This window comes from Oryctolagus cuniculus, chromosome 7, assembly GCF_964237555.1.
Source record: "Oryctolagus cuniculus chromosome 7, mOryCun1.1, whole genome shotgun sequence".
Taxonomy (NCBI): domain Eukaryota; kingdom Metazoa; phylum Chordata; class Mammalia; order Lagomorpha; family Leporidae; genus Oryctolagus; species Oryctolagus cuniculus.
The window spans coordinates 49044817-49070901 of record NC_091438.1 but is presented as its reverse complement, the minus strand read 5'-3'; the positions used below and the strand labels follow the sequence as shown (position 1 = coordinate 49070901).

Here is a 26085-nt window from a genome sequence, read left to right as displayed (position 1 = left end):
CCTGAGAAAGCAGTAGAAGATAGCCCAGATCCTTGGGCCCTTGAACCTGCGTGGGAGATGCAGAGGATGCACCTGGTTCCTGGCTTCAGAACACCGCAGCTCTGGCCATTGTGGCTATCTGGGGAGTGAACCAGCAGATGGAAGATCTCTCTCTCTCTGCCCCTGCCTCTCTCTTTAATTCTGCCTTTCAAATAAATAAATCTTAAAAAAAAAAGGCCGGCGCCGCGGCTCACTAGGCTAATCCTCCACCTAGCGGCGCCGGCACACTGGGTTCTAGTCCCGGTTGGGGCGCCAGATTCTGTCCCGGTTGCCCCTCTTCCAGGCCAGCTCTCTGCTGTGGCCAGGGAGTGCAGTGGAGGATGGCCCAAGTGGTTGGGCCCTGCACCCCATGGGAGACCAGGAAAAGCACCTGGCTCCTGGCTCCTGCCATCGGATCAGCGTGGTGCACCGGCCGCAGCGCGCCGGCCGCGGTGGCCATTGGAGGGTGAACCAACGGCAAAGGAAGACCTTTCTCTCTGTCTCTCTCACTGTCCACTCTGCCTGTCAAAAAAAAAAAAAAAATCTTAAAAAAAAGAGAGAGAGATAATCTAGGAATTATAATTTCCCAAACACAGATTAATCGCTAAATTGCTTCCCCTACTTCAACAACACTGTTACTATTACTTAAATATCTCTCTGGGATATTTCTAAGAATCACACAATTTAAGCAAGGTCAGTGAGTTTAAGAGTTTTAAGAATTACAAAGTCTTTTTTTTTTTTAAAGATTTATTTCTATTTATTTGAAAGGCAGATTTACAGAGAGAGGTAGAGACAGAGAGAGAGGTCTTCCATCTGCTGGTTCACTCCCCAGATGGCCAAAGTGACTGGAGTTGGGCCAGGCTGAAGCCAGGAGCCAGGAGTTTCTGGGTCTCCCACGTAGGTGCAGAGGCCCAAGCACTTGGGCCATCCTCCACTGCTTTCCCAGGCACATCAGCAGGGAGCTGGATCAGAAGTGAAGCAGCTGGGACTTGAACTGGTGCCCATATGGGATGGCGGCACTGCAGGCAGGAGCTTTAACCTGCTGTGCCTCAGTGCTGGCCCTTACAAAGTCTTTAAGAAATCTTTTTCAGCTACTCTAATTAGAGAGCAGACAGAAGTCTTCCTGTATTGGAGCCATTACAAGTACAACACAATCATTAATGTCTTGTGTAGTACCTGGTAAAGAGCAAACTAGGTAACGTTACTTATAGATAAGGATGACATTTTAAGGGGCTAGCATGACGTTAGTAAACCACACTGGATGCTGGTTCAAGTCTATTCCAATTCCAATCCACTTTCCTGCTAATGAGCCTGGGAAGGCAATAGATGATGGTACAAGTGCTGAGCCCCTGCCACACATGTGGGAGACCTGGGACATTCCTGGCTCCTGGCTTCAGCCTGCCCCAGCCCTGGCCCTTTAGGAAATGAACCAGCAGACAAAAGATCTCTCTCTCCCTCTCTCTTTGACACTTCTTTTCTTTTCTTTAAGATTTATTTATTTATTTGAAAAGAAGCGTCAGGGGCCAGAGCTGCCTAGCAGGTAAAGCTACCACCTGCAATGCCAGCATTCCATATGGGTGCCCATATAGGATGCCGGTGCTTCAGACCTGGGCATTAACCTGCTGCACCACAGTGCCAGCCCTAGAAACTGCTATTTTGAAACTATAAATTTGGAGTTACTTTAGGTATTTCTTCTTTTTTTATTTTATTTATTTATTTTTATTTATTTTTTTGACAGGCAGAGTGGACAGTGAGAGAGAGAGACAGAGAGAAAGGTCTTCCTTTGCCGTTGGTTCACCCTCCAATGGCCGCTGCGGCTGGTGTGCTGTGGCAGGCACACTGTGCCAATCTGAAGGCAGGAGCCAGGTGCTTCTCCTGGTCTCCCATGGGGTGCAGGGCCCAACCACTTGGGCCATCCTCCAATGCACTTCCAGGCCACAGCAGAGAGCTGGCCTGGAAGAGGGGCAACTGGGACAGAATCTGGCGCCCTTACCAGGACTAGAACCTGGTGTGCCAGCGCTGCAAGGCGGAGGATTAGCCTATTGAGCCGCGGTGCCGGCCAGGTATTTCTTCTATCATTTGATGCCAAAAAAAAATTGCAATGCCATTTTATCCACTCATGTATAAATGTGAAATCTGGGGACTTGAGATTATACACTAAATTTCAGTAAAATTATTTTTGCTGTAAATAGAAAAACTGAACCATTCAAACAGGATCAGAAAAACGATAAATAAAAACCTAAGGATGTTTCAGAGATGCACCTTGGGTAAGTTTTCACTTACCCAAATGTATCTAGAAGTGCTATAATCCTAGGAATTGGGGAAGGGAGAAGAAATAAGTGTTGTAAAATCCTGTACCCCGAGCCCATTGAGAACACTTATGGCTCTGTACTATGGTGAATAAAACAGCAAGAGATGACCAGCTCTGAAGTAGTTCTTCCTACTGAATGTGTAAAGAAACCAAGTAACAGCTCCTTAAAACACGATGTGGAGATGGGCACTTAGCCCAGCATCCAAGACACCATGACCATGTCCCACATCAGAGTGCCTGAGTTCAATTCCTGCCTCTGGCTCCTGAATGCAGTTTCTTGTTAGTGCAGACCCTGGGAGATGGGGTAATATGGAGCTCTCTCTATGTCTCTACTTACCCTTTTCCTTCTCTCTCCCTCTTTGTCTCTCTCTCTTCTCCACTTCCTGCCTCTCCAATAAAAATTTGGGGAACCAGTGTAATGGCTTCTGATCCAGCTTCCTTGCTAATGCCCCTGGGAAAGCAGCAGAAGATGGTCCAAGTGCTTGGGCCCCTGCCACCCACATGGGAGACCTAGACTGGACAATGGACTCCACCGTAGCCTAGCCCATCCCTGGCAGTTGCAGGCATTGGGAAGTGAACCAGAAGACAGGAGATCACTCTCTGTCCATCTGTCTCTATTTCTCTTTCTGCCTCTCTGCCTTGCAAATAAAATAAAAATAAATAAATGAAAGTTAAAAAAAAGTAATGTTAGCATATGTGTGTTTATACACACAGAGCTCCTAATACAAATTTACCAGTGTTTGAACTGGCTTTTCAGATCCGCACTGAACCAGCCACTTACCGACCTGGTCTTTCTTATGGCCAACACGTTCATGACAATTCTATGAGATTAAGTACATAAAAACGGCCATGAAAGATGAAACTCACTGACTCACACAATCCTGACCTCGCTGAGCCTTTTCCCAAAAGCGCAGAACAATGAGTCACTACTGTACGTGATGACTACAATTAATAACAATATATTGTACATTTTAATATTGCAAAGACAGATTTGAAGAGCTCTCATCCCCAAAAAATGATGCTTGTGAGGTAATCCATGTTAGTTTGATTTAGCCATTCTACAATGCAATATATGTATGCAAAGTATTTCACTTGTCAATTTAAAAAACCAACAATTTACTAAATGTTTTTCCCTTCTTCCTCAACTTGTTCTTCCTTTTTCCACCTCCCAGTCTCTGGTATTCTCAATCTGAATTCCACCTACCCTTCAAAATTCAATTTAAATCCCACCTTGTCTGTCATACCTTCCCTACCCACACCAACACCACCATACGCCTGATTTTTTTAAATTTATTTATTTCAAAGGCAGAGTGACAGAGGAAGAAATGGAGAAAGAGAAATCTTCCATCTGCTGGTTTACTCCCAACATGGCTGCAATAGCCAGCGAAGGGCCAGGCTGAAGCTAAAACTTCCATCCTGATCTCCTTCATGGGTGGCTGGGAACCAAGCACTTGGAACATCTTCCACTGTCTTCCCAGACACATTATCAGGAAGCCTCCTAAGAAGAGGTGCAGAAGGGTCTTGAACTGTGTGCTGGGGCAGGCGGTGGCTTAACCTGCTGCACCACAATGCCAGCCGCCTCTCTGAATTCTAAAGTGCATCCTCATCCACTTTACAGTCATGCTCCATGTAACAACGTTTTAGTCAACAGTGGATCATATATGCAATGGTGGCTCCATTATCGTACCACCTAGTGACACAGTGGTCTTAGTTGGTTAAGTATATACTCTGATGTTCACACAAAAACAAAAATCGCCTGATAGTACAGTTCTTGTTTCTTGGAACATATTCCTGTAGATTAGGGGAATACATGACTACATTGTTACCTTTTTCCATGTCTGCCTTGTCTTCCCAAAGAAACTGTGAGATCCTTAAGGGCAAGAACTACATATTCTGGGGCTAGTGCTATGGCACAGTGGGCTAAGCTGCAGCCTGCAGTGCTGACAATCCATATAGGCCCCTGTTTGAGACCTGGCTGCTGAACTTCCAATCAGCTCTCTGCTAATGTGCCTGGGAAAGCAGCTGAAGATGGCCCAAAGCCCTGGGACCCTCCCCTCGTGGGAGACACAGAAGAAGCTCCTAGCTCCTGGCTTTGGCCTGGGCCAGCCCTGGTCATTGCAGCCATCTGGGGCATGAACCAGTGGATGGAAGACCCCTCTCTCTACCTCTGTCTCTCCTCTCTCTGTAACTCTACCTTTCAAATAAATAAAAGAGCATGGCACTAGTCTGCAATCATAAACCTGATAAACAGCAGGACAAACATTATTTAAAAAACTACATATTCTCCCATGTCACCCAGGACATCCAGCAGAAAACACTGCACATGAGTAGGAAGCACATTCAACTGTGTCTCAATTTACAATTCACGCACAACAAATAATAAATCAGACTAAAAACCCCAAGAACTTCTCCAGGCAGCTAAGAATAAGAAAAACATCTATAAAACCTTTCATATTATCCCTTTGAAGTTAGGACTTTAGATGATAAGGGAAAAAAAAGATAATAAGTTGTGGAAACTGAAACCAAGTCTTCTCCCTCTTGAAGGCAAAATAATGAACAGCGACTTAAAGATCCGAAGAGCAAAGGGCGCAGTCAGCGACCTGTCGCCAGTCACACACACCAGGGCTGCGTTCCAAACTGCCTCTCTGTAGTTAGAGAATTCTGGAGGCTCTGATGTCTGTTGGAAAAGCACAAGGCACCTGCTCTTCCCAACGGTGAAATATGCCAAAACGCACATAAACACACACCAAAATCAGCAGGCAAAGCCAGGAGCACTGAGATGAAACTATGATCGTGCAGTGGGAGCAAATAGAGAAACCAGAAAATGCCATCAAAACACAACTTGTCAGGTGAAAAGGCTCTCAAATACCCGGTAAGTGTTGACTCACTGGACTCCATTGTGTTTCTAAGAAATAAGAGATGGGGACACACACTTCAGTGGGGCTTCTAGACTGCATGAGACACTGTAATACACAGGGAAGCTGTTCTGCAGCCACTGTCTAAAGACTAATTATTTAAAGACAGCCAGCCAAAGGTAGGATTAACATTCACCCTGCTGGGGCTCCCCACAGGAGCTAAAACCCAACCCAAAGCAGCTTCTGGGTTTGGGGCCCCAGGCGCTGGTGGAAGTGTTTTCTTTACATACCACAGCACTACCTCTCTAGGGGCTAAGAGACAGTCTGGCAGAAACTGGTTTAAAAAAAAAAAACAAACCACCAATCTGATGTAAGAGGAAGCGGTCCCCAACATCTGTCCTGGATCTTCTTCTTGAGTGACGGGGGTGGGGGGTGGTCGGTAAGGGAGGCGGCACTGAAGACACCCGCAAGCGGACAACCCACATAAACTAAGTTCCAACAGCTTCCTGCCTGCTTCCCAAAGCCCTCGCCTCCGACAGTCAGAGGAGCGCCGGGCACTCTGCAAGTCATCAGGACACCGCTGTTTTCACTTTCACATGAACCCCAGGAGAAGGGCAAAACCCCCTCTCCCCAGTTACCTCCCACCCCTGGCTCGTCCCTAGAGACCACCGAACAGGGACAAGCCTCAGCAATCCGCTATGTTTCTCCAGCGAGGCGGGGGAAGCGGGAAGATCTGGCGAAAAGTGGGAAAGGGAATCGGAGGAAGGCGAGGAGCAGCAGAGGAAAGAGTACTGGGGGAGGGGAGGTCACGGCGAGGAGCGGACAAGGTGAAGAGGGCGAGAAGATTCAGGGGAAAGTTGTCAGAGGAGAACTTGCTGAGCAAGACAAAAAGATGGAGGGGACACAGGCCAAGCGCAGAGAGGCAGCGAGGGGCAGGTGAAGCAGTCTAGCCGGGAACAAGGGCTGGGCTGGAAGAAGGGAGCCAGGGCCGTGACGCTGCAGGGTAGGGGCCAGGCACCGGGGACAGTGGACGGCAGGTACTCGGGTGACCGATGTCAGGGGAGTCAGGTGGATACGAGAGGCTTAAGACCCAATTCCGGGACATCGGGGCCAGGCATCTAAGCAGGAGCCAGACGCAAAGGAAACGGGGCTCTTACCGGTAGTTTGGGGCTGACCTCGCCCTTGCAAAAGTGGCAGAAAAACCGGTGCGCGGCTACGGCGGCGCCCGCGTCCGCACCGGCCGCCGAAGCCTCCGCCATTTTTCTCCTCCGCCGCGGCTGTCCGACAGGGCGAGCGGTCTGTCCCTCACCAGGCCGCTACGTCCCGGGCTGCGGTCGCCGCCGCAGCCGCCACCGCCACCACCGCCTCAGCGCGGCCCGCCGCTCCACAGCACAGCCCGCCTCGGTCACGTGAGCCCGCCGGGCCCAGCGAGGCGGCGGCGCGGACGGCGAACCCGCGGCCCGCCCCCGGCACGGAAGAGCGCAGGAAGGCGCGTCCGCACCCCGCGGCCCGCCCGCCCGCCGGCTGCTCAGACAGCCCCCGGCCGGTCCTCCGACCTTCCAGCGAGAAGAGAGAGAAAGAGCGTCCCGGAAACCACCGACACTCTGGGGTAGAGCGGCGCACGTTTTTCGCCCTCTCGGCGTCCTGCCCCTGCGGCCATCCTCTTCCGAGAGAGGGCCGTGGGCTCCCCCTCTGCCCTGGCGGCTCGCGGGTGCCGCAGGAAGCCGACGTGGGGACCTCGGCGGCGTTTGGTTTGCAGCCCCTGGCTTGGTTGACCCTGAGGTTAGTGGAAAATGCTGTCTGAACCAGCGGGCTTGGATCTGAACAGAGAGACCAGGACCGGAAGGGGAGCCTGCGTGAAGGGAGTGCAGGAGCGGGAGCCAAGCGTCTTGTAAATCCCGTCCAGGGCTGGCGCAGAGTCAGGGCAAGTGAATGGGTGAACTAGGTCTCGGGTGATCCTGAGGCCGGGGCACAAAGACGTGGCTTCCAAGGAGTTGGGAGAAATAAATGAACAGTGGTAGCAGCAGTGGTAAGAAAGAAATCATAAAGCCAACTGCGTCCGTTTCTGTTTGTGTCGCCTTTGTCAGAATTAAATTCTGCCCTACCCACAATGTAACTTCATCTCCTGTGCTGAACACGCTGTGTAGAAGCTCTCCTTTATCTCCCGATTTCTTTTTCTCAGTTGTCTTTTCCTTTATGGACTGGGAATGGCGCTGCCTGTTCACTCTCAGTGGGCTGTGACAGTGACTTTAATGCTTCCACAATGAAGTGTAGAATCTAGGGTCTGTGACAGACTGCAAGATCAATACGCAGTCTTTTCAGAAAAACACGGTGACTCGTAATCCCATAAAGTTGATGTATAGTCTTTCAGTCTTTTTCCTATGCATAGTTTAAAAAAAAAACTAACAAGAATTACTCTACATTTTCCTTTGCAACTGCTTCCGTCATGTAATATGAACATTTTTCTAATATATATTGTTCTAAATAATTTTATATATTGGAAGAATATTCCTTTGTATGGGCATGGCATAATTTATAAGACAGTAGGTTTTTTCCAGTGTATCAGCATTATAAGGAAAATAGTGACATCTTTTAATTATGTCTTTGGAACATAATGTCCAAAGTGAAATTGTTATGCAAGACTTTAAGACTTTTGATGTGTATTGTCCCAGTGTTTCCCAGAAAAGATACATAAATTTATAATAAGCAGTTCTACTCCAAACATGAAAAGGAAACTATATTATATATTTTTGTTTTTCCTAGCTCTGAGACTCCCCAGGACAATGACTCAAGCTGAAATTAAACTCTGTTCTTTGCTACTGCAAGAGCATTTTGGAGAGATTGTAGAAAAAATTGGAGTCCACCTAATCAGAACTGGCAGCCAGCCGCTAAGAGTAATTGTCCATGACACGGGAACATCACCGGATCAGGTATGTTTAGGTGACATTAATTTGCTCTCTTTCACCTGCCTTTGAATGGTGTTCCTCCCTACCCTAGAAAATGAAGGCAGAAAGCCTGCCCTAGGATCAGAACAGTGTTGCTTGAGGGGAAAGAGGATGAAACTTAGGTCCCAGGGTTTTGTTTCTCAAAGTGTTCCTAATTCATCAAGGCTTCTTAAACAAATCTTGGAGCTGGTGCTGTGGCACAGTAGGTTAATCCTCTGCCTGTGGCACCAGCATCCCATATGGGTGCTGGTTCTAGCCCCAGCTGCTCCTCTTCCAATCCAGCTGCCTTCTATGGCCTGGGAAAGCAGTAGAAGGCCCAAGTCCTTGGGCCCCTGCACTCGTGTAGGAGACCTGGAAGAAGTTCCTGGCTCTGGTCCAGCTCCAGCTGTTTGGACCACCTAGCAAATGGAAAACCTCTCTCTCTCTGCCTCTCTGTAACTCTTTCAAATAAAATAAATAAATAAATCTTGAGGCCAGTGCTGTGGCGCAGTAGGTTAATCCTCTGCCTGTGGCACCAGCATCCCATATGGGCTCCAATTTGAGTCCCAGCTGCTCTTCTTCCAGGCCAGCTCTCTGCTATGGCCTGGAAAAGCAGTAGAAGATGGCCCAAGTGCTTGGGCCCCTGCACCTGCACAGGAAACCGGGAAGAAGCTTCTGACTCTTGACTTAGGATCGGCACAGTTCCAGCCATTGTGGCCATTTGGGGAGTGAACCAGCGGAAGGAAGACCTTACTCTCTGTCTCTCCCTCTTAATTGTCTGTAATTCTACATCTCAAATAAATAAAATCTTTTTTAAAAAATAAATAAATCTTTAAAAAAAGAAGCAAATATTTGCTCTTCCCATTCCATATCTGATTTATTTTCAATAAGTCTACTAATCTCAGTACTATCTTTAAGGAATGAAAATGATATAAAGTAAATTATAGTTCAAAAGATAAGGACCAGAGGAAATATGAGTATCAAAGCAAGGATGGCCCCGATTTCTTCTGTTGGCGTGTTGTTATTATTAGCTCCTGGATCAGAAAGAGGAAATAAGCACATGTTCTTTCTTTTCTTTTCCTTTTTTTTTTTTTTTTTACATTTATTTATTTGAAAGATGGAGTTACAGAGAGAGGGAGAGATAGAGAGAAAGGTCTTCCATCCACTGGTTCACTTCCCAAATGGCCTCAATGGTTGGGACTGAGCCTGGACAAAGCCAGGAGCTTCTTCCAGGTCTCCCACTCGGGTGCAGGGGCCCAGGCACTTGGGCCATCTTCCACTGCTTTCCCAGGCCAGAGCAGAGAGCTGGATTGGAAGTAGAGCAGCCAGAACTCGAAACAGCACCCATTTGGGATGCTGGCACTGTAGGTGGCAGCTTTATCCGCTACACCACAGTGCATCTAGCTGAATCTTGATGCTTAGTAAGCTGTTGAACCAAAAAGTTGGCAGCAATAATGAGCTCTGTCTTCAGATCCTTTCTCTCTTTTGGGCCCTGTCTAGGTGAAGAAAGCCCTTTGCGTCCTCATCCAACATAACCTGGTGATATATCAAGTGCACAAGCGCGGTGTAGTGGAGTATGAAGCCCAGTGCAGCCACATGTTGCGAATGCTTAGGTATCCGCGGTACATCTATACTACCAAAACACTGTACAGTGATACTGGAGAGCTGATTGTTGAAGAGCTGCTGTTGAACGGCAAAATGACCATGTCCGCTGTTGTGAAGAAAGTGGCGGATCGGCTCACAGAGACCATGGAGGGTCAGTACCACATCCACAGCTATTGGCGAAAGCATAGACTGGCTGGCTACAGGAGTGAATCCCAGCTACCCTAAGCCATCTCACCTGTCTCTTTACTCCCATTGTGCAGATGGCAAGACTATGGACTATGCTGAGGTATCAAACACGTTTGTGCGACTGGCAGACACACACTTCGTACAGCGCTGTCCCGTGGTGCCTGCCACTGAGGATTCAGACTCTGGGCCTCCACCGCCTGCCCCCACGCTTGTCATTAATGAGAAAGACATGTACGTGGTTCCTAAACTGAACCTGATAGGTAAGGAATTTTGACCCCTGGAACTGTGGCTTACCCTGATTGTAGATTCTTCTTCGTTGATCGTTGAATGAATCAGTTGAGCATTTGTCAAGTATTTGCTTGATGTGTACCAGACATTATAGCCTATCATAATGAAAAATCCATGGTCCTTGCCCTTATGGGGTCTAAGTCATACAAAAGACATACATTAACCAAAAATCACTTAGATATATGACAAACTGTGGTGAGTACTATGAAGGAAAACTAGGAGGCATTCTAAAAACATATGTTGGAGAACAGGATTTGTCTGGGCACTTAGGGGTCGTGTTTCTTTGAGAAAGTGACATTTGAGCTAAGATTCAAAGCACAAGTTGGAGCTAACCAGTGAAGCAACAGAGGGTAAGCATTTTTGGCAAAGGGACTTTTTGGTAGTGAGAAAAAAAATTGGCATTTGAAGAGGTGAAAGGTAGTCAGTGTGGCTACAGCAAGGCGAACAAAGGACAAGGGGAGAAATGGGAGAAGGGTCAAGAGAAAGTCAAGAGGCTAGGTCAGGCAAGCTTACACAAGGAGTCTTCTCAGAGTTTGTGGAAAATGTATATTATGGAAACACTGTGCATGAATTTCAAAATTGTACACTCAAGTTATCTTTTTTAAAGATGTATTTACTTATTTGAAAGTCAGAGTTACACAGTGAGAGAAGGAGAGGCAGAATGAGAGAAAGAGAGGTCTTCCATCCACTGGTTCACCCCCGAATTGGCCACAACAGCCAGAGCTGCGCCAATCCGAAGCCAGGAGCCAGGAGCTTCCTCCCGGTCTCCCAGTGGGTGCAGGGGCCTAGGCACTTGGGCCGTCTTCTACTGCTTTCTCAGGCCATAGCAGAGAGCTGGATCGGAAATGGAGCAGCCCAGACTCAAACCAGTGCCCATGTGGGATGCCAGCACTGCAGGTGGTGGCTTTACCTGCTATGCTACAGCGCCAGCAGATTTTAATTCCATTTTCTACAAAATTTTTGAAATACTCTGATAGAACATCTACTCTTTATCCTAAGAGCAAAGGAAAACCACTAAAGGATTTTAAGCAGGGGAGCAACATAATCTAATTTAGATCTGTAAAAGCAATAGAAAGGATAGGAGGATGAGACAAAAGTGAATGTAGATAGCCTGGAGGAAAATTAGGTACAGAAGGGGTGAGGGAGGCAGAGGGATCCAGAATGACGTGTGTGTGTCTGACTTGTGCATGTGGGAGGATGGTGGCACCGTTCACTGAAAAAGGAAGCATTGAAAGAGGACCCAGTCTGAGGGAGAAAGATTAGGAATTCCATTTTGAACTTGCTGAACTTCAGATGACTTCATCATTTCTTTGAGTTTCTTATGGTTCTGAAGTCTCCTAAAAAACTCATAACCTAACAGCAGCCACGGATGTCTTTGGGATGAAGAGAGAGAGAGAGAGCCATTCTCAGGTCTGGTCATTCCCTGTCATCATATGAGATACAGCCTAACTGTTCAGTGTCTGTGTTTGTCAGGAAAAGGTAAGCGGAGGCGATCATCTGACGAAGATGCAGCTGGGGAGCCCAAGGCCAAGAGACCGAAACAAAGCACAGATAACAAAGAGGTAACGGGGCTGATCAGGCGCAGGCAGAGTATACTCAGATAACGAGCCCCAAGGTTATGAACTTCAGTAAATGGTGCCAGGAATACGTCAACAAAGAGCAACCTCCATTGTGTCTCCCTTCTGAGACTCAACTGTCTTCATTCAATGAACAGAAATGACAGCTTAAAAAGTCTCAAGTTGTTCTCTGTGGCCGGAACATACCGAGCCATGGGCCGCAGGGTGGGGAATGAGTCCAGAATGATGTACAGAGGGGACTCCTGTATTCAAATGCCTTATCAGCATCCCTATAAAGCTGTCTAGTAAGCATCTCAAAACTAATATGGCCAAAAAAGCAATAATTAATCCCCCACCCTCCAAAAAATACCTGCTCCCTTCTAAGCGTCTTAATCTTAGCAATAAAGGGCACCACCCCAGGCCAGCCTCCTAGGACACCACCATTTATTTGCTCAGGAAAAAGCTTTAGAATCCTCTGGTCTCACAGTAAAACCTATCAACCCAGTTTCCAAAATTAACCTCACAGGCAGCCATTTCTTTTCCACTGCTACTTCCTTACTCCAAGACACTGTCGTCTCCTGTCAACACTTCACTGACACTTTCCCTGATGGCCTCTGGCTATCTGCATTTGTACCTGTGTAGCAGCCAAAATTACTTTCTCCGTTGGGGGAAAAAAAAAACAGCATTGATTAGATTCCTTAATAGCTTGCCATTGCTCCTAAAAGACATGCAAGCTACGGGCGTTAATACTCTAGGACTTTCCATGAGCTGCCAGAGACAGCTCTTTCCACTCTTGTTCTTGCTCTCTGTGTTCCAGCTACAGGTTTTCTTTCTGTCCCTCAAACACCTTCAGAGTTTACCCTTATAATCCTGCTTCACATGCTTTCGCCCACATCTTCATGCAGCTGCTTGTTTTTCATCGTTCGATCTCAGCTGAAATGCTGCTTTCTAAGAGCACAAGCCCCATTACCCACCGCTGCTCTAGTCTCCACATTCTCCTGTTTCATCTCCTTCATAGCTTTTATGTGTAAAGGTAAAATGATTTATTCTTTGAACATGTGTTTAGCTTTGTGTTCCCAATAGAAAATAAGGTCCTTGAGGACAGTATCATGTCACTGACACCTGGAATGCTAGCAGGACCTCAACAAGTATTACTTGGTTGATGGAGAAGTTTGAACTTCATCCTGAAGTCAGCGGGGAGCTACTGATGGATTTTAAGAAGGGGAATGAAGTCACTAGATTTCTATACACATACACATGTATATTTATATAAATTTATATATTTATATGTGTGTGTGTATATATATATATATATATATATATATATATGAAGGGCAGAGTGACAGGAAGGAAGAGACAGAGAGAGGTGACAGAGAGAGGTAGCTTTCATCTGCTGGTTCAATCCCACAATATCCACAACAGTTAGGGCTGGTTCAGCTGAAGCCAGGAACTCCATCAGAGTCTCCCAAGTTCTTGGGCCATCATCTGTTACCTGCCAGGTGCATTAGCAGGGTAGCCAGGTCCTTAACAGGCATGATGTGGGCATCCCAAGCAGTGGCATAACCCATTGCACCATAACACCCGCCCTGAGATTTATATAGTACAGGTTCTTAACTTTGAGACTCTGTACTAGTGAGCTTTTTGTCACTGTTAAAATACACAGGACAAGCTACTTAGGAAGGAATGAGATTTATCTTGACTCATAGTTCTGGAGGTTCATAGCCATGGTTAGGCTGTTCCCATTGGTTCAGCCACCAGTAGAGCCTGTGCCCAGGAGCAACAGGGTGAAGCAGGAAGCAGAAAGGGCAGCTGGGCCCAACTCACAGCTTTTCTAACCAGCCCTTTATGAGAACTCCTGTCCACGAGCACACCCCCAGTGACTTAAAGACCTCCCACTAGACCCACCACCTGAATGATAATTACATTAAATTTCCACACTCTTAGTTGCATTAACCTGTGGCTTTGGATTTTGGATATTAAAGACCTCATGAGTTCGGGAGCCATGTCCTGTTCAAACCAGAGCAGACTGAGTAGGTCTCAGAGAGTCCTCTTGTACTTGTGTTTACGTGCATTCTTCAGCAGCAGAGCTCCCCATAACTTTCAGCAAATTCTTCAAGGTGACTGCGACCCAAAAATATAAAAAGCATCACTCTGAGAAATGGAGAGAATGACGGGAAAGCAACAAGATTAGAAGCAGAAAATCTGGTTACTCTTTGCTGCTACATTTTAAAAAAGTGAAAACCAGTTAGGAGTCTGTTGTAGAAATCCATTTACGGCATAATTAGAGCCTGAAATAAGGTGATGACAGGATAAAGAAAACTAAACACCTGATAAATGTAAAACGCAGAGAACTTGGTAATGGAATGATAGGTGTAGGAGAGCAAGGGGTTAGGGATGTCACCCACGTTTAATGCTTAAGACATTGTGTAGTTAATAATAGTGTAGTTCATCAGAAAACTTAGAAAACAGAACAGTTTAGGGAAACAGGTAAAAGTGTCAAATACAGTTGAAATCTCTGTAATTGGAGATTAATTGGATTAAGTAAGAGATCTGAAAATGTAGCCATAGTTGAGGTCTGGAGCACGGATAAAATCATATGAGGGGAGCATCTAGAGTGAAAAGAATGGAGGGCTATGGACAGAGCTCGGAGAGACACTACTGCTTCTACATGGGATCTGGAAGAGTAGTCTGTGGAGACTGAGAAAGTGTAGCAAGGAAGGTTAGAAGTAGCCCTATGAAAAAATTGTCACAAAACCTAAGGGGCACATAAAGAGCTAAGAGGAAATAAGTGTTCAACTCTGTCTTGTGTTTCAAACAGGATCAGAACAAAAAAAATGTTTTTTGAATTTAGCAACAAGGCTTTCCATAAGGACAGTGCTGGAATCTGCCTGGAATGTCAGTGACAGTTGACGTTCAGTACAGTGGTAGGAACGCCCAGGTGAGCACTTGCAGATGGGATACAGATAGGATGGTCACCTTCCTATTTGTCTCTGACAGAAAGGAAGAGGAGGGAAGGCCTGAGGTTGAAGAATTGTACAACAGAAGAAACTCGCACAAGGCAAAAGCTAATCAGAAGAAAGCAGTAAAGAAAGAGAAAGTAAACATTTAGACGGCAGGAGGGAAAGCTGAGCCAGGTCCCTGAGAATGAGTGAGATCTAGAGTACCAGGATGGGGGCTTTAACTGTAGGCCAAAGGAGAGACACTTTCCACTGTGGTAAAAGTGAGTGAAAACACAAATTACAAAAGAAAGAAACGTGATGTGGTAATGTGTGCACAAAGTTGAGTAAGTTCTGACCTAACGATTTCTGTTTTCTCTCAAGTCAGAGGCAAGGTTATATGAGGGACTGGGGGGACGGGGCACCAGGAGGGCGTTGGTTAAGTGGAGAAGAGTTGAAATAGGAGAGAAAAGATCAAAAGTCTCAGCACTGTGGCATAGTGAGTAAAGTTACCACCTGCAATGCAGGTATCACATATGCTCCACTTCCAGTCCAGCTCCCTGCTAATGGCCTGGGGAAAGCAGAGGAAGATGGCCAAGTGTTTGGTCCCTTGCACCTGAAAGAAGCTCCAGGCTCCTGGCTTCAGCTTGGCTTAGCCCTAGGCCATTGGCCACCATCTGGGGAGTAAATCAGTGGATAGTAGATCTCTCTCTCTCTCTCTCTCTCTCTCTCTCTCTCTCTCTGGAACTCTTTCAAATAAATAAATCTTTAAAAGAAAAAATTGAAGATGAGCTTGGAGAACCATTTGAAGTTGAGATTTGTCAAGGCACATGATTGATTTTCTCCAGTCAGTTCAGTTGCTGCTGTGTGGGAAAAAAAATGGTCAACAGTTACAATCTAAGATCCTCACCAGAAAACTCTTAAATGTCTCTTATCTTGGTCTGCTTCTCAGCCCATTCCAGATGATGGGATTTACTGGCAGGCCAACCTTGACAGATTCCACCAGCACTTTCGTGACCAGGCCATTGTGAGCGCAGTTGCCAACAGGATGGACCAGGTAATATATCTGTGAGTGGTCACCAGGGACGTTCGCTTGTTTGCCAGATGTGCCCATTGGCACACAGAGCCAGGGTGGCACCGTGAAGCTGAACTTCCCTGTGCCTCTCCCTCCCAGACAAGCAGCGAGATCGTGCGGACCATGCTGCGGATGAGTGAGATTACCACTCCCTCCAGCGCGCCCTTCACCCAGCCACTGTCTTCCAACGAGGTGGGTTTGTGTTCTCATGCTTTCTTTCTTTCATACTATTAGGTCTTAAAACAGTTATACACAGGGCCTGGGGTTAGTTGGAAACCTGAACCTTGAAAGAAAAGGGTTATTGTTTAATACGGGTAAGAATTCTCTTCAAGTGGTGAGCACTGAAATGGCTGGGCCCTTGTTACACAGCTTTTAAAAAATTAAATCATTCGGATGGCTGACTCCTGGTTCTGGCTTCAGATTGGCCCAGCTCTGGCTGTTGGCAGCCATCTGGGGAGTGAACCAGCAGATGGAATACTTCTCTCTCGCTGCCTCTGCCTCTCTGTAACTCTGCCTTTCAAATAAATAAATCTTTTTAGAGTTACACACAGAGAGAGGGAGAGGCAGAGAGGAGCTGCGCCGATCCAAAGCCAGGAGCCAGGAGCTTCTTCCAGGTCTCCCATGCAGGTACAGGGGCCCAAGGACTTGGGCCATCTTCTCCTGCTTTCCCAGGCCATAACAGAGAGCTGGATTGGAAGTGGAGCAGCCAGGACACAAATTGACACTCATATGGGATGCTGGCACTGCAAGCAGCGGCTCTACTCGCTACACCATAGTGTCAGCCCCAGTAAATAAATCTTTAAAAAAAAAAAAATAATTAAACCATTTGGGGCCAGCACTGTGGTGTAGTAGGTTAAGCATTTGCCTGCAGCTGCAGCATCACATATGGGCACCAGTTTGAGTCCTGGCTGCTCCACCTCCAGTCTAGCTCTCTGCTAGGGCCTGGGAAAGCAGAAGATGCCCAAGTCTTTGGGCCCTTGCACCCACGTAGGAGACTGGAAGAAGCTTCTGGCTCTTGGATCTGTACAGCTCCAACTGTTGTGGCCATTTGGGGAATGAACAAGCAGATGGAAGATCTCTCCCTGTGTCTCCCTAACTCTGCCTCTCAAATAAATAAATATTTTTTAAAAAAATTTAAACCATTCTCTGTCAAAGTACCTATTCACTAAGTACAAAAGTACAAGCTGGGGGAGCGGCAGGGAAAAGGGCCTTTTTTTTTTTTTTTTTAATTTGTTTATTTGAAGGGCAAAAAACAGAGGGAGAGAGATCTTCCATCCACTGGTTCATCCTACTAATGCCTATAACAGCTGAGACTAGGCCAGGCTGAAGCCAAGAGCTTAGAACTGTATCTGGGTCCCATGTACTTCAGCTGTCTACCTCCTGCACCTCCTAGGATGTGTAGTAGCAGGAAGCTGGACTGGGACACAGATCTGGGACTCCTACCCAGGCATTCCAATATGTGAGCATTCCAAATAGCATCTTTTTTTTAATAATTTTTTTTAATTCTTATTTATTTTAGACAGAGAGAAAGGTCTTCCATCCACTGGTTCACTCCACAAATGGCCACAATGGCCAGAACTGGGATGATCCAAAGCCAGGAGCCAAGAGTTTCTTCTGGGTCTCCCACATGTGTGCAAGGGCCCAAGCACTTGGTCCATCTTCTGCTGCTTTTCCAGCCCATGGCAGTGAGCTGGATCAGAAGAGGAGCAGCCGGGACATGAACCAGTGCCCATATGGGATGCCAGCACTGCAGGCAAAGGCTTAGCCTACTATGCCACAGTGCCTAGCCCTTCAAATGGCATCTTAACAGCTGCACCAAGCATCAGCACCCTAATAGTTTTAAGAAGCTATTAAAACTATTTAGACTCTGAGAGCCTTGCCATTCAGAACATTATATGACCCCTTCTGTTTGTTTTTCTCAGTATACTAATGTTGTAGGTTTTAAGCTTGTTTTATATTATGTCTTTAAATATTAGTATTTAATATATCAAGTATCCTTCATTTACATTTCTATTGCTTTCATATTTATATTTAAATATTGTTACTATGTTTATATTATCGTTAAAGCTTTCAGTGCATATAACAAAAAATTCAAATATAAGGTTTTTTTTCTGATGACAACAGCAATTATATTACTCATATTCAAACAGCATAGAAATGTGTAATTTTGGGGGCTGGCATTGTGATGCAGCAGGTTAAGCCACTGCCTACAGTACCAGCATCTGATATGAGTTTGAGTCCTGGCTGCTCCACTTCCAATGCAGCTCCCTGCTAATGTGCTAGGGAAAAGCAGTGGAAGATGGTCCAAGTACTTGGGCCCCTGCCATTCATATGGGAGACCCAGATGGAGTTCCAGGCTCCTGACTAGTCATTGTACTGCTCCAGCCCTAGTCATTGTACCCATTTGGGGAGTGAACCAGTGGTTAGGAAATCTCTATCTCCATCTCTTTGTGTAACTCTGCCTTTATAAAATGTTTTAAGAAAGTACAATAGAAAAGTTACAGTTCCCCAAGCTTTCAAGAGTGGTCGAATGCTGTGTATCTCATTGTTGTATGTAATTGCCAACATTCATCAAGCTGAACCTTTAAGATCTGTGCTACTTATAGTCTATAACACATCTCAATTTAATGTCTGTAATCTACATAATCCAAGGTCTATAGAGATCCGTGTTGATAGTTTATAGTGTGTATCTCCATTTAGACTTTTTTTATAGACGTAGTCTAGCTTTATGTGTATATATTTCTTAAATTAAAAAAGGAGACTATACATATTGTTGTACAATTTTTCATCTGACAGTATATGTAAAACTTGTTTTATGTCAGTATTTGTAGATCTGTCTCATGCATGTTTTCATCCTCATTCTTTGTGATGGCCGTATCATTTTCCACAGAGGGCTGAGATGGCCTTTATTGCTGTCAGTTCTTAGTACCAGACATTTGGATTGTTTCTCAGTTTTTGCTGTTACAAACAATGCTGCTGTGATTGTTTCCAGACATTTTTATATTTGTGACATCTAAAATTAAGACATCTCTGTTTCAATAATTCTAAGTTTCCAACCCACTTCCTCTTCTTCCCACATAGATCTTCAGATCCCTACCTGTTGGCTATAACATCTCTAAGCAAGTTCTTGATCAGTATCTCACTCTGCTGGCAGACGATCCAGTAAGTTTATTTTTGCTCCTCCCCCCACCTTTATTCTGCTCTATTTACAATTTATTTCTGCCACTGATACTGTGTATCATTCTCCTGTAGCCCCATTTTCTACCTAGGCAGCTCAGTGTCTCCACCATCATCTGATAGAAGGGCTATCTGCTGTAGACCCTTGGCTAGATTTGCTCCATTGGGAACAGAATCGCTAGACTTTCCATTCACTTAACACTCTCTTGTCTCTTTTTTTTTTAATAGCTAGAATTTGTTGGGAAGTCTGGCGACAGTGGTGGAGGAATGTATGTCATCAGTATCCTTACCAGCTATTTCCTTCGAGTCAGGCAGCCTGAACCATGAAGCAGAATGACAGCTTAGGAGAAAAGGATATGATAATGTTTAGTATACTGAATTGAAGTAATTTTCTATGAATTTTCAATGAACCACATTGATGATAAAGTAAAAAATACTTCTAAAAAATTTAGTTTATTTGAAAGAGAGACAGATATCTCCCATGTGCTGTTTCACTCCCCAGACACAACAACTGGGGCTCACTCAGGCTGAGGCCAGGAGCCCAGAACTGAATCCAGATCTTGTACGTGGTGGCAGGGACTCAACCACACGAGCCACCACTGCTGACTCCCAAGAACCACATCAGCAGGAAGCTAGAATCAGGAACAGAGCCGGGATTCGAACTCAGGCACTGCAACGTGGGCCACAGCTTCCCTACTGCTGCAGCAAATGCCTACCCCTGAAACGGACTTATCAGCAACCAAATTGCAATCACACCAGCCCCTTACTTAAACACAATCATCGGGTAATATTTTATAACGCTTATAGGCTAATAACATTTAAATTTTAACTTCAAGTTAGTGATGACCAGGCCAAACATTAGTGAGTGACCTTAATCCTCTACATAAAGACCTCCACAAGGCATTAGCATCCCTAGCCACAGCCACTTTGGAGTCCGTCGTACAGGAGAGGTAAGGGGTCACTCTGATTGGGATTGGGATGAGACCCTCCTTATCTATACCCCACTCAAACAAGCAATTTGGCCACTATGTAAACAGCTAATATATGCACACCTTGGTACACTTTGCTCCATTTTCCCACTGGACTGTTATGGATCCTTTCTTGTTTTACCGTGTGCCTTAGCAGATCTGTTTAGTTCCCAGTGATGCAGATTAACTAGCCTCCCTAAGCCTGTGGCACATGCAAGAACTGTGGCACTCACACAAGTCAACAGTTGGTGACTACCTTACTGTGATTAACAGTACCATCGCTGTGGAGTGATGTGGAGCTGTGAAAGGAATCCGTGATCACTGTTCCTCTCTGGTCTGCCGCACACATGGAAGAGAACAATCACCATCTGTGGTTAGGAGCTGAAGCTAATATGTGTTAGCATGCACAGTTGCTTTCTTCATTCCTTTCCAGGTTTGGATCTCGCTGTGCCAGAATATTCCGTCTAGTTTTGCAAAAGAAACACTTGGAGCAGAAGCAGGTAGAAGACTTTGCAATGATTCCTGCAAAGGAGGCAAAAGATATGCTTTATAAGATGCTGTCAGAAAATTTCATTTCACTCCAGGTAACCAATGGTGTAATCACTGCCAACCTGCAAAGCTGGCCTAGGGTGAGAAAAACTCCGAAACAAAAAATATCCTGAACCCTGAAACAAGCTCTGTACCCAGCTTAGAGACAGAAGAAGTGACTCATAAGACGTAGAAAGCACGTGAAGGATAATGTGGAGCTTTAGCTGGCCTGATAGGAAGAGTTACAGCCACGAAATCACCGGAAAGCTACCCTGCCCTCTCCTCATGACTTAAATGGATAATGGATTAGATCTGTTCACAGCATTTGGGGGTGCACACAGAGCCATGCAGGAGAGTCTGTGAAGAAGCAGAAAGAACAGCTTTTGGAGTCAGATCACAGCTTAGCCTCTGCCCCAGTTACACTGAGCAAGTTACCTACCGTCATGTTTCCCATCTCTAACATGCTGATGGGCGAGGGTAGTAGGATAATGTCACCTGCTAGAAGGATCAGCTGCAACCTCCCCGGCACATGGCGCTGCTCAGTAAATGTCAGTTACCTTCCCTCTCTTTGCCACTTAGAATGCTGGAGGTGAAATGGACAGCACGCGACTAGCCACGCACCAGGAACACAGGTGCTGAGTGGCAGGGGACTGCCGAGCGTGCGAGGGAAAGGCGGGCTAGGCGGCTCCGGGCAGCAGTGCTTCTGCAGTGCCAGCTGTGAAGCGTGCTGTGGTTCCTCTCATTTTTCCCTCTTGATAAACAGGAAATCCCCAAAACGCCAGACCACGCCCCCTCCAGGACCTTCTACTTATACACTGTGAACGTGCTCTCAGCTGCCCGAATGTTACTGCACAGGTGCTACAAGGTAACCCCACTGCACCAGCTCCCCGTCCCCTCCCCCAGACATGGCTCACCCATAGGCCCCTGATCCCAGCTTACCTGTGCTACTTAACAGAGTTGTGTGCTTTTCTTCTCTTTCCTCAGAGCATAGCCAATTTGATAGAAAGGAGGCAGTTTGAAACCAAAGAGAACAAGTGAGTAGCATTTTCAGTTGAGTCATTCACATTGTTCAAGCAAAGGCCTGAGGGGAAGTTTCCAGTAGAAATGGAAGCCAACAGAGACAATAACAGTCTACAGCAATAGAGACAATAGCCAGTCTATAGCAATAGAGACAGTAACCAGTCTGTAGCGTTGAATTGTTGGCTAATGTGGGCATGCATCGTGCATTAACCTACACTTTCCTGATAGACCTCCGATGACATAATTTCGCAAGTTAAATTTATGAGAAACATACAACAGCACCAAACTGAGGGGAAGTGAGGGACAGTAAGCGTTTCAGGAGTCAAGTTACATACCCAGTGCAATGTGTAGAAGAGCAGCCTTGACCAGGAATGTGGTAAAGGGGGAAGCGGGAGCTGTTCCTCAGAGACGAGGGGTAAGAGAATCCCCGGTGTTGGGAACTCGCCTCAGAGTTGTGTCTAACAGGCGTCTACTAGAGAAGTCCCAGAGGGTGGAAGCCATCATCGCGTCTATGCAGGCTACCGGCGCCGAGGCGGCACAGCTGCAGGAGATCGAGGAGATGATCACAGCTCCTGAGCGGCAGCAGCTGGAGACCCTGAAACGTAACGTCAACAAGTGAGTCTGGAAAACTGCAGGCCCTGTGTACTTCCAACAGCTTCCGGATAGGTCCATCTGGATACCCTTCTCCAGGTTAACGCGGGCAGACCTAAACGCACACTCTTCCCCAGCCCAGTTAACAATTTAAGCCACCTGTTTTCCTAAACCAGCAGTTCTGAGCACATGCTCAGCTTTGTGCCTATTATCACACCTGTTCACCAAGCAGTATTGATTGTGCTTCAGTAATGTGCCTCAACTCTGGTCTCCATCGTGGTACCCAGGCAGGCCTTCCTTACCTCTTTCCCAGACCTGCATAGTGGCCTTCCTCTCCAAACCATTTCTTCCTTTCTCTCTCTCTCTCTCTCTCTCTTTTTTAAGATTTACTTTATTTCATTTGAAAGGCAGAATAACAGAAAAGAGGAGGAGAGACAGAGAGAGGGGTCTTCCATTTGCTGGTTCACTGTCCAAATTGTCCACAACAGCCAGGGCTGGGCCAGTCTGAAGCCAGGAGCCTAGAACTCCAACTGGGTCTCCCTATGGGTGACAGGAACCCAAGCAATCAGGCCATCTTCCACTGCTTTCCCAGGCAAGTTAGCAGAGAACTGGATTAGAAGAGGAATAGCCAGGAGTAGAACCAGGCTCATATGGGATACACAGGCAGCCATTAACCCGCTGGGCCACAATGCTGGCCCTTCCATAACTATTGTTTTATACTGCTTTAGTATTTCCTTATTTCATTTTTGGGCTGTTCAATTCTAGTGTTTACAAAAAACAACTGATTTTTGTGTCTTGTATCCTGAAACTTGACTAAATTCATTTATTCTAATCAGTTTTTGTGGATTCTTCAAGGTTTTTATATATAAGGGGTCTTCAGAAAGTTCATGGAAATGTGAATTATGCAAAAAACTGCACATAGATTTCAAAATTTCTTGACACCAAAATCAACTTATCTTTTCCATGAGGTTTTTGAAGTCCCTCCTATAGGATCATGTCATCTAGGAATAAAGAATAGTTTTACTTCTTTCTTTTCATTTTGGATGTTTCTTGTTTTTCTTGCCTGATTGCCCTACCCAGAACCTCCAGAAAAAGGTTTCATTTCTTTTTTTTTTTTTTGACAGGCAGAGTGGACAGTGAGAGAGAGAGACAGAGAGAAAGGTCTTCCTTTTGCCGTTGGTTCACCCTCCAATGGCCGCCGCGGCCGGCGCGCTGCGGCCGGTGCACCGCGCTGATCCGATGGCAGGAGCCAGGAGCCAGGTGCTTTTCCTGGTCTCCCATGGGGTGCAGGGCCCAAGCACCTGGGCCATCCTCCACTGCACTCCCTGGCCACAGCAGAGAGCTGGCCTGGAAGAGGGGCGACCGGGACAGAATCCGGTGCCCCAACCGGGACTAGAACCAGGTGTGCCGGCGCCGCTAGGCGGAGGATTAGCCTAGTGAGCTGCGGCACCGGCCAGGTTTCATTTCTATTTATAGACATGGAAGAACAGACCTCCTAGTCTGATTCTGGATCTTGGGGAGAGCTTTCAGTCTTTCATCCTTATGTCGTTGTCTGTGAGTTTGTCCTGGGTGACTTTTACCAGCTTAAGGAAGTTCCTTTCTCTTCTTAATCACCATTCTTTATGCTTCAGCCACTCTCAGCTTCTCCATATATGAAAACACACTAAGTCCCTTTATACTTGTGCCTTTACATGTGCTATTTCTCCTGGTTGCAAGTTAGACTGCTGCTTCCCATAGGACAGGGCTCCATCTTATGCATCCTCAGCTGTCTCCACAGGGTGCACACACAGGAGACGCTCAGTAAATGGGAGAATGATCTGTTGGTTCTCCTGCTTGCTGCCCACTACTTTGAGAGGTAACCACGCAGCTGCCCTGGCCACAGCTACCATCTCCAATCTAAATATGCTAACGAGGGGCAGGCGTTTGGCACAGTGTTAAGACACCTGTGTCCAATATTGGAGTGCCTGAGTTTGAGTCTTCACTCCATTCCTCAGTCTAGCTTCCTACTAATGTACACCCTGGGACCCAACAAGTACTTGGGTCCCTGCCACCCACAAGGGACACCTGGATTGAGTTCCGGGCTCCTGGCTTCAGCCTGGTCTAGCCCTGCTGTTTTGGGAATTTGGAGAGTTGAACCAATGGATGGGAGATCTCTGTCTCTTTCAAGTAAATAAGAAAAATTGGGGGCTAGCATTGTGGTGTAGCAGGTTAAGCTACTGCCTGTGATGCCAGCATCCCATGTGGGTGCCAGTTCGACTCCTGGCTGCTCTACTTCTGATGCACTTCCCTGCTAACGTGCCTAGGAAAGCAGTGGAGAATGGCCGAAGTGCTTGGGCCCCTGCACCCACTTCTGACTCCTGGCTTCAGAATGGCCCAGCTCTGGCTGTTGTGGCCATTTGGGGAGTGAATCAGCAGATGGAGGATCTCTCCCTGTCTCTCCTCCTCTCTAACTCTGCCTTTTAAATAAAATAAATAAATCTTTTCAAAAAAGAGACAGAAAACTCTATAACAAATAATAAGATAATGGCTGGCACCACCGCTCACTTGGCTAATCCTCCACCTGTGGTGCCCACACCCTGGGTTCTAGTCCCGGTTGGGGCGCCGGATTCTGTCCCGGTTGCCCCTCTTCCAGGCCAGCTCTCTGCTGTGGCCAGGGAGTGCAGTGGAGGATGGCCCAAGTGCTTGGGCCCTGCACCCCATGGGAGACCAGGAGAAGCACCTGGCTCCTGGCCTTGGATCGGCGCAGCACACCAGCCATAGTGGCTATTTGGGGAGTGAACCAACGGAAAAAGGAAGACCTTTCTCTCTGTCTCTCTCTCTCTCTAACTCTGCCTGTCAAAAAAAATAATAAGATAAAATAACTATAAAAAGTTTTAAACATATGCTAATGAAAATTCAGTCTGGGCAAATGCTTTCACTTTTTTACTCAGATTGGATGCCAGTGAGATCCAGGTGGATGAAACCATCTTCCTGCTGGAGTCATACATCGAGAGCACCATGAAGAGACCATGACCCAGAAGAAGCCACTCCTTAAAAATTCTGGAGGGAAAGAACGAAGAACAAAGGAGGTGCCTGGATGCATTCTTTGCCGCAGGCCAAGCTGCAGATTCTTGTACTAAGACACCCTCTCTACACCTGTCACCCAGGAGACACCTGCAAGAATTTGACCTGTTTGTTAAAGTCGGCTGATTCTGTATTCTCCTGTCAATTCTCGGCACTGGAAAGAACCTTAAATCAACCGAAGTCATCATCTATCAGATGCCGTCAAGATGTCTGCCAAGCCTATTTGAGTGTATCTGGCAGTAGGGAACATCTTCCTAAACAATTGGTTCCATTTCCAAAAGTCAGTGGCTGTTCTTTGTTCTGTTGAGCTTTAATTTTTAATGCACACACACACATTGTGTAGGGAATGTGAAAAATTACCATGGGACTGGGAGGAACAGCTGTTTTCAGGGCTAGCAGGTGGAGTGGCCTAAGCAAGCACACCAGAATCTGTGGATAGAAGCAACATTTGCCAGCCCCAGGCCTCAGCATGTCTGAAATTATGTATGTAGAACACCGCACATTGCCTGGCATATGGTAAGCTCATGATAAATTATTGCCTTTCTCTTCTCCATGGTTCCTTAAAAGTGGCAACTCTAAATTCTCTTCCAGTATCATGGATATAGTTTGTACCAGCAGCTTCAGTTCATTGAAAGAAGTTACTGTGTTATAATCTCTTCAGTTTTTTCTTACCAGTAGTTGTTCTAATGCCTAAAACATTTGGGGGCCAACTAATTGCCAACTACTACACTAAATATACCAAGATAAATAAGACACCATCTGTGTCTTCAAGCCACTTAGCATCATTTACCGAGCACCCATTATGTGCCAAGGAGTGGGCCAGGCCTTTAGGCATACAAAGATGATCAGCCTTGAGCCTAGTGGGAAGACAGAAGTGCATGGAAGAAAGAGGCGGAGGCATCAACAGTTGAAAAGTGCCTTGTACAGAGAGGCAAGAAAAGGAGAGAGTGCATAGAGGAAGTGACATTTAATCTGTAGTTAGAT

General features: G+C 46.3%; 2 protein-coding genes and 1 long non-coding RNA gene across 6 annotated transcripts in view; 1 reads left to right on the top strand and 2 right to left on the bottom strand.

Annotated features, from left to right (window-relative positions):
* RNF115 (ring finger protein 115) overlaps positions 1-6613 on the bottom strand; it is an 86792-nt gene extending 80179 nt beyond the window's left edge. Inside the window, exon 1 of one of the 2 annotated variants that reach the window (XM_008264550.4) lies at positions 6342-6613. Coding sequence is in view for 1 of the 2 variants with exons in the window: in XM_002715649.5 (XP_002715695.1) it covers positions 6342-6443 (102 nt within the window). In the remaining variant the exon portion in view is untranslated. The remainder of the gene's footprint in view (positions 1-6341) is intronic. The other variant, XM_002715649.5, reaches the window with a different exon arrangement.
* Positions 5062-25381, top strand: POLR3C (RNA polymerase III subunit C). Of its 3 annotated transcripts, XR_011390464.1 has the most exons (16): positions 6642-6966; positions 7948-8114; positions 9609-9864; positions 9974-10159; positions 11661-11749; positions 15632-15736; positions 15854-15946; positions 18836-18916; positions 19160-19211; positions 19821-19881; positions 20333-20483; positions 21007-21059; positions 21191-21292; positions 21412-21461; positions 21913-22062; positions 24969-25381. XR_011390464.1 is itself a non-coding variant. In XM_008264551.4 (15 exons), the coding sequence occupies exons 2-15, from the start codon at positions 7968-7970 to the stop codon at positions 25048-25050; spliced, it is 1605 nt and encodes a 534-aa protein (XP_008262773.1). In that variant the 5' UTR covers positions 5062-5201; positions 7948-7967; the 3' UTR covers positions 25051-25381. The 3 variants fall into 3 exon arrangements, 2 of the variants coding, with proteins under 2 accessions (XP_008262773.1, XP_002715432.1); XM_008264551.4 differs by lacking the exons at positions 6642-6966; positions 21007-21059 and adding an exon at positions 5062-5201; XM_002715386.5 differs by lacking the exon at positions 21007-21059 and having other exon boundaries at positions 6634-6966.
* On the bottom strand, positions 10714-19284 carry LOC138850552 (uncharacterized). The gene is made up of 2 exons (XR_011390472.1): positions 19222-19284; positions 10714-15542 (listed from the first exon to the last, which is right to left on the bottom strand). It is a non-coding gene; the product is annotated as an uncharacterized lncRNA (long non-coding RNA).
* Positions 25382-26085: the final 704 nt, after the last annotated feature.

Excerpts from the sequence above, each read along its gene's own strand:
- POLR3C (XM_008264551.4), top strand. The coding sequence starts at position 7,968 with ATGACTCAAGCTGAAATTAAACTCTGTTCTTTGCTACTGCAAGAGCAT. Across the intron at positions 11,750-15,631 it reads AAAGCACAGATAACAAAGAG|CCCATTCCAGATGATGGGAT; the intron begins GTAACGGGGCTG and ends TCTGCTTCTCAG. Across the intron at positions 15,947-18,835 it reads AGCCACTGTCTTCCAACGAG|ATCTTCAGATCCCTACCTGT; the intron begins GTGGGTTTGTGT and ends CTTCCCACATAG.